At 44.4% G+C, this 10,306-nt stretch overlaps 3 protein-coding genes across 3 annotated transcripts in view; 2 read left to right on the top strand and 1 right to left on the bottom strand.

The window, feature by feature from the left end:
• The window catches only part of LOC8044010, a gene marked incomplete in the record, with an annotated part of 6,075 nt that extends 5,532 nt beyond the window's left edge, over positions 1–543 (top strand). The window contains 1 exon segment of the mRNA XM_042288467.1: positions 432–543. Coding sequence (XP_042144401.1) covers positions 432–543 — 112 coding nt within the window.
• A 413-nt stretch (positions 544–956) lies between these two features.
• LOC115331644 lies at positions 957–3,703 on the bottom strand. The gene is made up of 2 exons (XM_029993778.3): positions 3,450–3,703; positions 957–2,577 (listed from the first exon to the last, which is right to left on the bottom strand). The coding sequence occupies exons 1-2, from the start codon at positions 3,671–3,673 to the stop codon at positions 2,262–2,264; spliced, it is 540 nt and encodes a 179-aa protein (XP_029849638.2). The 5' UTR covers positions 3,674–3,703; the 3' UTR covers positions 957–2,261.
• Positions 3,704–4,291: 588 nt separating this feature from the next.
• Positions 4,292–9,809, top strand: LOC115331646. The gene is made up of 7 exons (XM_029993782.3): positions 4,292–4,411; positions 4,486–4,525; positions 4,612–4,696; positions 6,428–6,562; positions 6,635–6,804; positions 7,949–8,187; positions 9,638–9,809. Exons 1-7 carry the CDS (start codon positions 4,350–4,352, stop codon positions 9,681–9,683), a joined length of 777 nt encoding a protein of 258 aa, XP_029849642.2. The 5' UTR covers positions 4,292–4,349; the 3' UTR covers positions 9,684–9,809.
• The last annotated feature ends 497 nt before the right edge of the window (positions 9,810–10,306 follow it).

Here is a 10,306-nt window from a genome sequence, read left to right as displayed (position 1 = left end):
CCCACATCATGAGCACGCTCCAAGGCTTTATTCGAGGAAGAGAGCGGAAACGACTCCCCGAGCCCCCAACCCCCTTTTCAAAGAAAAAAAAAAAAAGTTTTAGGGCAGATTAAAAGCGGTGGAAAACCTCTGCTTCAAGTCCAGCAAATGCTGTGCACAAAGAAAGCGTGTCTTCTGCAAGGCAGAATATCCTTCTCGCCATGGGGGAGGAGGAAACATGCAACGGTGGACAGTGCAGAAGGGGGGAGAGGAGGAAGCGAGGGAAAAGTGGAAAGCGCGAACTAGTCGTCGGTCTTTACCTTTACAACACCGGAAGAATTTTTTTTCTTTGTGTGTGTTTGGGGGGGGGGGGGGGGGGGGGGGGCGGGGAGTTTTAGGCTTTTAACAATACATTATTCAGGAATACAATTAAGGCCTCCAATTATATTCTAGGTGAGCTTCGAGGGCTGCAGCCTGCCATCCAAGCCAACCAGCAGTCAGAGGGACAAGTTTCTGGAGGCAAACGTTGCGATACCTCCTCTGCATCAAGTTGCCGCTTTTTGAGCGAAATCGCCGCAAAATTTGCCGCCAAAAGCTTCACGCAGACACCAACTGTTTTAGTTTTATCACACACTAACACTTTTTTTAGCTCTTACCAATTGTTTTAGACTCATGACTTGAGTAGTAGTGTAAATGATTGTATACATCATCATATTGAAGATGTTTCGACTTTTTTGTTGTTGTTTCACTATATTCACCTGGGCCCACAAACTGAACATAAAATGTAAATATCATGTCAGATGAAACAAAATAGAAGCTATGTGAAGTGCCACAGTGATCGTAGAATTGGTCGCCAAATTTATATTTCGATATTACGATGCCTTATTAGTGCTGGTCGTGTTTAATAGCGGGTGACACGCAGCATATAGTGTTAGGTGGGACAAAACAGATAACAGCACTCTGAATCAGTTGTTTTCATATGATCCTGGTAATATGTGATTCCAGAATCATTATTTTCCACTTTCTTGTAATCTTGCATACCGGCACAAACCCACTTTGGATGTGATTAGTCCAATGTCTAAAATGCAGTGTATATGCACAAGTTCCACATGCAAACAAACATGTTTGTTTTTTAACCTTTTACATTATGCACATGGATTACGAGAGGTCACGCCTTCTCTACATCTGCCAGATTCGGATCATCATCTTAAGTGAGGAACTTTCCACAGAAAAGTTACACCATTTTGCATAGCAGAGCCTCGCGCAGTTCACAGGGATCAGCTTTTGCAGTTGCAAATCTTCTGTCTTCCATTATGCTGCGCCTTTGTCGATCAAAGCATCTCAATAAAGCCATCGGAGCAAGCTTACCATTATGCCGAGTCATTGTGCCGTTCCATCGGTCATGACCTGTGACACCACTGTCTGTCATATTAGAGGATTGAAAGCCCTGTTGGCTCAAAGGTCACTACAAGGTCACTACATTAAATGCATTTTGATTTGATAAGAAATGTTGCAGCACAACGACCTAGAATCACACACTGCTGCAACAAACCTTTTGCCAATCTGATTGGTAGGAATCATTAGATTAAAAAAATTTCAACCATATTTTGCTAGTGCTGTTTAGAAACCTACATTCTAATTATTCATTTTGAAGACCACCGGACCATATTCAATCATGTCCTAGGATGCTCTACCATAGCTTATCTAAAGCATGTTGGATTCTGTTTAGTGATGAGGTTACACAAATTGTGTAACACTAACAAGTTTACTTTCATTTAAAATAATTGGAGGCCTAGACGAAAGCTGTGCCAAAAAGCCTTCTTTCCTCTGACAATTATACAACCTTGCCTTAGTATGCCAACGAATCTTGAGCTAAAAACATTTTATTATCTAAATAATTATAGAAAAAAAAACATTAAAATGAGACAAGCATTTTTTGTAACAAATGCACTGCATGGTTATCAAATCACATTTTTAAAATTCATTAATATATTAAAAAAAAAGAAAAGAATTGTCACGCCATGAAATAAGAGCGAGAATGCCCAGACCTTTCAATTAAATTGAATAAATATTGCATAAACATTCATAAATAAAGCTATAACGAAGTGTTAACAGTGAAATGCCCTCTTACCGAAAAAGAGAGAACACTGCAGTGACATTGCAAGCGACCCTAGTGAATGGCTTCCACCGCGAGGAGAGTCTCAAACTCAAAATGCTGCCAGGAGTCTCGAAATGAGTCTGCCATAGTAAATCCATCGAAATCCGTCTGCCATTCCTATGTGTCAGTCAAATTCGATGCCCCTGCTCTTGGGTATTTTCTTGCTCCTCGGGTTAACTAGGCTCATGCCCTCCTTGTCTATTGTCAAGACGTTGTGCGCCTTCTTCTTGCGCAAAATCAGAGATGGCAGTGCATCCGGTTCTGGCTGGACCGTCCATTCGCTGGCGTCCGCCAACGAAATCATCAGCTCGAGGCGCGCGATGGACAGCGGTCTGCTGGTGTCGGCCGCAAACCGCAGGCTGCTCGTCTTTCCGGGGACCGAGAAGAAGAGCGTCCACGTCTCCTCAAAATACTCCAGCCGAGAACTGCCGATTCGTTTGCTGTCGAAGAGAATCAAAAGCGCGGGTGTGGTCATAGCGCTCGTACGTCCAACGCATGACAAGGAGCTTGCTGCGAACGTGGTGACGGAATTATATGCAGACACACCTCATATACGTTCGAAGCACGTCTGCTTCATGCACGGGCACGTATGAGTCAAACACGTCTACAGGCAGCTTTTTGTATGATCAGTGCAACAGGATCATCATCCAAGGTAGAAACACGCCTCACACAGTGTCTGCAGCAGACTATCTTTTGCACGATGTATTAGCGGCGTTACTGCAGCCAGAGTCTGCAGTATTGAAGGACTCTGCCACGGCTTAAGAAATCCGGGGTTCGGCTTACTGTATACACCTCGTTTCCTGTTTTTTTTTTGTTTTTTTTAACAAGTCACTTTGCCATTCTTACTGGCTAAATCGCGATCTCACTGGCTGTGAAGTAATGATAAGGTGCTTGAAACCTGCTACGCTCTCTTTTTTTTTTTTTTTTTGTTCTTTATGATTGGCAGTGTTTATTGTGGCAATTACCGCAATTAATTAAATAAAGAGGCTGCTTTGTCACGACACACACTGCCTTCCTGTGCTACTTGATACACATTGTCCTCATACGTTACGACTTACGACGACACTTTAGTAAACAAACGTCCCTCCACGGAGTACTCGGAGAGCCAACCACAGCGACCAACACGATATTGGCCGCCTGTCATTGGCTACGCGCTCTTTTCGTACATCGCAGTGGATGCAGAGTGAGCGCCGATTGGTACAGGGCACAATAGTGGCTGTTGACGTAACGTTAGCTCACAAAATGTGTGGTCACATGTAGGCAGACCCACAAGGGTATTTCTACATGTCTATTTGTTTTGATGGACACTTACGTCAAGTGTTTCATGTTGTCGTCTTGACGACCACTGAGCGAACCGCACAGTTCTTCAAAAGACGTTTCCGTTTGCCAAACGTCATTTCCATCCGTCAGAAAAAACTTCAGGCTTGTAAGCCTCGTGTCGTCGGACCTCACGAGCAAAACAAGCAGAAAACGACCCTTCGATTCGTCAAACACTTTCGTAAATTTTATCGCGGACTTCACAGGCCCCGCAGCCATCGTTTCAACAGTAACAATAACAAGAAAAACAAGAACGACTAGCTAGATGGATAGATGCCAGATGCTAACAGCTGTACTCTTCATAGTGGGCGGTAGTTTGCGCCACCTAGCCAAAACATTTAGAACGCGCCTGCGACGTTCCTTTGGCTTTGGGGCAGTGATTTCTATGTTATTGCCGCTACTCGAGAACGTTGTTCCCGTCACTCGAGAAGAAATCAAATTTATTTTAAATAATAATCCCAATGTTCGAGAACGTGCAACTTCGTAAAACAGAGATCGCGCGCCTCCACAGCGCCACTCTGTGGCATAAACATACACAAGAAAACCTGCTGCTCGCTCCTGTAGAGCACGCTTTATGAGCGTGACTTGTGCTTAACATTTTCGGGCGGCACTTAAACGCTAAAAAAAGCAAAAACAAGCAAAACAATAAAAAACAAAAGTGACGTCAGTTTTTTTTTTCCCCCCCACAAGTCACACAAAAAAAAAAATATGAGGGATAGATGGCGCAAGCTACTGTCTAACACACACACACACACACACACACACAAAAAAAAAAAATGAGTATGGCGATTAACACATATATCCAGCACATGCGAAGCCTGCGGCGAGCGCGTCAGATGTCGTCTGCTAACGGAGCAGCTGAAGCCGACCGTTTTCAGAGAGACGAAAATCAGCCATGAATGCCGAGTACAAGTTATGCTGGCATGATAACGTCGTGTACAAGTTGAAGTTTGTCTGGTACGTAGGAGTTTACAACCGAGATTCCAGTAGCGTTTTTTCCTAAAATGTTTTCGCTACCCCTCCCGATACAGGCCAACGGAATCCTCGAAACTACCGCGCCATGAAATGCTGGTTCGTAATCTCGTAGCGCGTTCGTGTGCTCGAATTTATTTCTGGATTTTAAGCGTGCGGATACAGAGTCTTTATTATTTCCACAGGATACCATACAAGCTGTGGTAAAGATGGCGCGCACAGGACCCATCCTTCCAAAAGTTTCTACCGACTTATGTATTGTAGAGATTCGTATCCCTTTCTGCGTACTGTTTTGTTTCGCTCATGCCCTTCCTTCATAAATCACTCTGTTCGTTTTTTATTGCGTGGACCAAACTGTAACCAGCACTTTGCTCCGCGGACCAATCAGCCACCTTCCTTTCAACACCTGACCCCTCTCTCCGCGCGTGGGCACAGAGTGGTCGGTAGCGCGATCACGTGGTGAAAGATAGACATACTAGTCCAACAAGCCCGCAGCTACAGCACTATCGGCTTAGGGGTGAACATAGTAGAGCTGTGTCTATTTGATAAGGAATGCCCTAAAATAGAAATATGTAAAATGGAAAAGATGTCTGAAATAACGAGGATCGATCTAAAATGAGCCGTAAAAATCGGCGCCTGCACGTGGCTATCTAAACTTTTCGTCAAATGTGTATTTGACAGGTCGGCTTTATCTTGTAAAATTACAAAGCGTAGCTTCCCTTCTGTGAAAAAAAAAAAAAAAAAAAAGGTTGCCGTCATCTATGAGCGACAGCGGTAGCTGTCCAGAGTTTTGTGTCATCATTTGTTTGCTGGCGGTAACGATACTGGGGAAACTAGCCCTTAAAGGGATACTACAATGAAATTTCGGCGCTCATTTTTTGGTCTATATGTGTTCAAAAAAGCAGCATCACATCGAACACACCAATATCTTGTTAAAAAAGTCACGAAAAAGAATTTTAAAACAAATTAAACGATTAGCAAAGAGCACCTGGTGGATGTCGCTAACGCCTCGCTTGTAATGCTTGTCTAGCAACCTTGACAGCTAGTGACGGAGGTTGTCTCGTCTCCGGCCACGACGAGAGAAGAGGGGCAGGAGGAACTCCCCTCTTCCCGAGAATGCCTTTTGTGTGTCGCAGAAGTCGCTATTGACCCCCTACAAGATTATAGAAGATTAACCCGTCACTCAAAATTCGTACAAAAGCAGCCGCTTCGGTGGCTGGAACAACTAGGCCATCCTCTCGACTTCAGCCTCGCCGTAGCTTTGCTCGTCTTGAGACGACCTACGTCACGATTGCGTTGAATGTCACGTGGTCTCCGCTGGGCCTTCTCCGAGCGCTTGCCAGAGTGGGCCGTTTAGAACGAAAAATACAGCCACCAGGCTCAAAATACAAACGTGTGATTGTCATTTACGGATATTGTGGATCATATTCAACTTATTTTTGAACACGACGGGAATATTTCAAATTTCGTTGAAGTATCCCTTTAATAGCTCTGCTGTAAAAAAAAACAAAAAAAAAACGCGGTTGCATAACGATGGCACTCTCGCTGCCAACGGATTGCGTCTGCATGTCATTTGCTTTCTATCGCTGGTCAGCTACAGCTACAGCTTCCGACGCTGCTTCCGATGCCATCTATCAATATGAGCGCCAAACGCGCTCCGCCACTCGACCCAATCGTCTGCGTCGCCGTCCACCGTTGACCCTGGCAAGTTTTCTTGCCTCATTTTTTTATAGAAAGGGAGCTACGCTTTGTAATTTTACAAGATAAAACAACCTGTGAATTACACCTTTGACGAAAAGTTTAGATTGCTACGTAAAGGCGACAATTTTTACGGCCCATTTTAGATCGAGCCTCGTTATTTCAGACACCCATACACTTCACAATTCACACATAATAACTCACATTAAATATTTTTGTCTTTATATGTGCACACCTTGCTCAAACACAAAGTGCAAACACCTTCCACCCTCAATCCTTGACGAGTGTCCAACACACCTCAAGACCCTAGCCCCTGGAGGCTGAACCAGCAGATGCATTTCCAGAGAGGGAACCAGACATACAAGCTGCACCACCTGCAGTTTGGCCTCCATTTATACAAAAAGTGGACAAAGCCACCAAAAGTGAGCTACAGCGCAGGTAAGTGTATTAGCTGGCTACTTGTCAGACATGCGCAAGACCGAAACTGACAAAAAGAAACGTGCAACGCAGACAGCTCCTCGAGCGATGGTGCCCTTGAGCCCACGCCCCAAAGAACCAAGAGATCTGCGAGGAAACACTGGGACACACCGAGCCAGTGCCTTTCCCTAGTTCCGAAGAGGCAGAGAACAGACGAAGAGCTCGAGCTGCCCTTTGCGGTACAAGAGTGCATCAGGAGGCTCGTAAGTGCACAGCACGGCGTACGAATGTTTGGAAGTAACCATGCTTCAAAACCTAGTCCGACCATTGCGGGTGGAAAGCATGCTTTGTTAAAAGACACCAATCTGGCAACTCTGGGCATGCATTAGCAGAGCTTAACCATCAGACGACCTACATGCACCGGTGCCCGGGGCTGTATATACACATAGCTTGCACAGACATAAAGGCAGCTGCAATTGTGGTGGCCCTGCTGCCAAGCACATACCTACCGCAGCAAACATTTCGCTCCACCGAACTTGTTTTTACCGGCAAGAACAAGTGGGTATGACCACCAGCATGGAACGATGACGTCACGCGCGAGCCATGTACATGGGGCTGTGTTCCAAATCTTACCCAAATGCATCAGATTCACGTGACAACACAGACTGAGAAATGCTGGACGTGGGTAGGCTTTGGCAAGCCAAGGTACAAAACCATTACCCTGGAGTAAATAAATTAAATTTTGGAACACGGCTGGTGTGTTCAGTTGTCATCGGGTCAAGTAATGGGTAAAGAAAATTGTCGCCTGCTGAGAGCAGCAATTTCGAAGGTATCAAAATGAATCTGGTAAACACTCACTGCCGGCATGAGCTGAATCGCGAAGTAAAAGCAAATGAATACTACTTCTTGTAGGTCCAGTTGAACCTGAAAAATCTAGCAGACTGCTTCGATTTACACTAAGTTTAACTTGCATGGCCCAAACATCTCGTAAGGCTTGTAAAGTTTGCAAACCATCTCTCGATTAGAGTTTACCGAATGAGCTAACGCTTTAAGATGGAGAGCTAAGAGGAAGGAATAGCCACCTGAGACTAATTGTTAATCTGGGAAAGCAATGAGAATTCCTTAAGAACAGCAAAGTTGTTTTATTTGCATGACTTCCCCCAAGTGGTTTCCCCACAAGTTGGCAGCAATCAGTGTCTTTGTGGCCCACGAAGATTCTGACTTCCAGAGAACTTCGAGCTTCCGGTTGTAACCAGAAGTTTCGTGACTCGCGAATCCACGAAACGGCCGACTCTAGGGAGCTCGCCGAAACTAGGCATTTTACAGCATCGAAGGGACACCAGAAACAGTGCTCGATAGTCGTGACGAAAACCGGATCCAAAACCAGGCACGTGTACTTTCGAGCAGAGACGGAGCGACGTCGAACAGAGATTCACCATCACAAGCCACAACGTGCCAGATGTAGTCTGCCGAAAGATCAACAGACTCTCAGCCTCCGAGGGGGCTGGCAACCACAGCACCATCATCATCCTGGATGGGAGCGCCCTCGCGATGGCGCCAAACCCCGTTGGCGCCGTCAAGTTCACCGAGTTTCCACCACACGGCGGGAATGGACCCAGCCGCGGTCTTCTCGGCTTCGTGGGAAGGTACTTGGATCCATCGTCTGTTTAACCCTTCGAGTACGGTGCTTGGTACGCGTCTCCAAACAAGTGCATTTACTGCGGCCAAAAAAAAATGCTCCCCCGATTCCCGCCTTATGACTTGCTTTGTGCACTGTAGCATGCTTTGTGAAGAAAATTTATTTATCGAAGACAGATTGCTCTATCGGCCAAAGGTTGATTGATGTTTAGCATGCTTTCAACCTAGGAGCATTTTCCTTGCATTGTACTTTTCGAGACATGATGCTATGCACCTCGAGGCCATTCTTTCGAGCAGCCTTACTCGACATCATTTTTTTGTTTTGGAACTGCGTCCACTTTGTTTTCCCAGTCGTCCGAGTACGAAGTTTATTAGCATTTTCTAGATCTGAGCGTCCACCACAAAGCACAAGGCTGAACGGCATACATTAGCCATTCTGTAACAATGAGGGAGCATACGAAAACATAAAGGGCGTAGGAACAAAAATTTGATATGCCGTCAAAAAGAGACACAGATAAAAACATTGTTTTCTTTGCTTTCTTGTATGTGGCGTTACACGTAAAAGAAATTTATGACCCAGCTGGGAGCGGCAGGAAGCACACTGGAGCTATAACCCCGGGAGAGTGCACGAGTGTATACTCAGGCGTGGCACTCAAAAGGTTAATAGCAGACTTATTCGTTTCTTGTCAATGTGTCTCACTGAACTACCGGAAAGTCGTTCAAACAAATGTCTTGGCAAGATGTCCTGCCGACATCTTCGCATTTGGCCCTAAAAGACTTGAGATGTATCGTAGGCATCTCGTAGCTGACCGTCACATTGTATCAATGAGGCTCCGCAAAAGGTTTTTCATAGCCGTGTCAAAGACCGGTACAAGTGTACCGAATTGCGTATTTAAAGTCTCTACGAGGGATATCACACACCTTACAGCCATCTAGTATTTGGTTGTCCAACATTCCACCATTTTCGGCCAGATTTGATTGCTTGTCCCTGAATCGTCAGCAAGTTTTGCACAGGGGAGTCTTTTAAAAATAGTGTGATGCTCCACATAAAAAAATGTGTTTTCCAAATTTGCATTTCTTGATGCTAGTTTTGATGCATTTCTGTATCGCAAACTTAACATTTGTCTCAAGGCCGAAAACTATAGTTATAATTATTGTGATGATGTGGCAACTAATGTTGAGTACGTGGAGTAAAAATGTTGCTTGTTTCCCCAATGAACATCCGCACAACGTAAGATTAGAGAAGGGATAAAATATTTTAATGCAATATAGTATCAATAAAACAAAAACACAGCCTGTCTGTTCCAGTAAAAAAAGGAATGTACATAAAATCCTGTTCAGGCTATCGCAGACTTAAAACGTAAGTAGCGACAGTCTACGAACAATTTAAATTAAGACATTCAAAAACTTCTTTTTCAGAGGATGTCCATGTTAACAAAACATTACTCCTCTTTTCAGAATGCTGTCAGCACCGTTCAGCTACATTTCCAAGTGGTTTTCGTAAGGCAAGAACGCACCACAGTACAAGAAGACATTATACAGCCTTATTTATTCATTGTCTATTTAATACAATTTTAAGCTTTATGCTCGCTATCCCAAGCAGGTAAAAATAAAGCTTTAGTTTCACAAACCCCTATGAGGCAAGACAGAATCATACATTTTTGTGACACAAACAAGCACCATACAAGCACCAAAAAAAATATCTGCATGTCTATAAACAACTAAAACCCTAAAAACTCGGGTACTAAAGTCAGGTAAAGGCCCGTTCACACTCTTGCGACTGCTTGCGACCTCTTAAACCTGGGTTCCTTAAAACTTCTTAAACCAGAGAACACACTGGCGCCATCTATTGGGAAGCAGTGTAAACTCGGCGGTCCGGCATATTTTTTTTTATTTCTCGCGCAATATCCTTTTTTTTTTTGGCTCGAAAAGCTTTTGTCAATGTTATAAACGACCCTTTCTATGGGTATTACGCACATTTGACCTCGGAAATCCCGCAAAACCTTCGCTTTTGTGAAATGCAGTTCTAGGGTCACCGCATAGATGGCGCCACAATGTCAGTGTGTTCCCTCATTCTAGAAACATTTAAGAAGTTGTAAGAGATCTCGTCTCTCTCAGTCATACTCG

Source organism: Ixodes scapularis, unplaced genomic scaffold (genome assembly GCF_016920785.2).
Source record: "Ixodes scapularis isolate PalLabHiFi unplaced genomic scaffold, ASM1692078v2 PGA_scaffold10__122_contigs__length_95168666, whole genome shotgun sequence".
Lineage (NCBI taxonomy): Eukaryota > Metazoa > Arthropoda > Arachnida > Ixodida > Ixodidae > Ixodes > Ixodes scapularis.
This window is presented reverse-complemented; position numbering and strand designations above follow the sequence as displayed.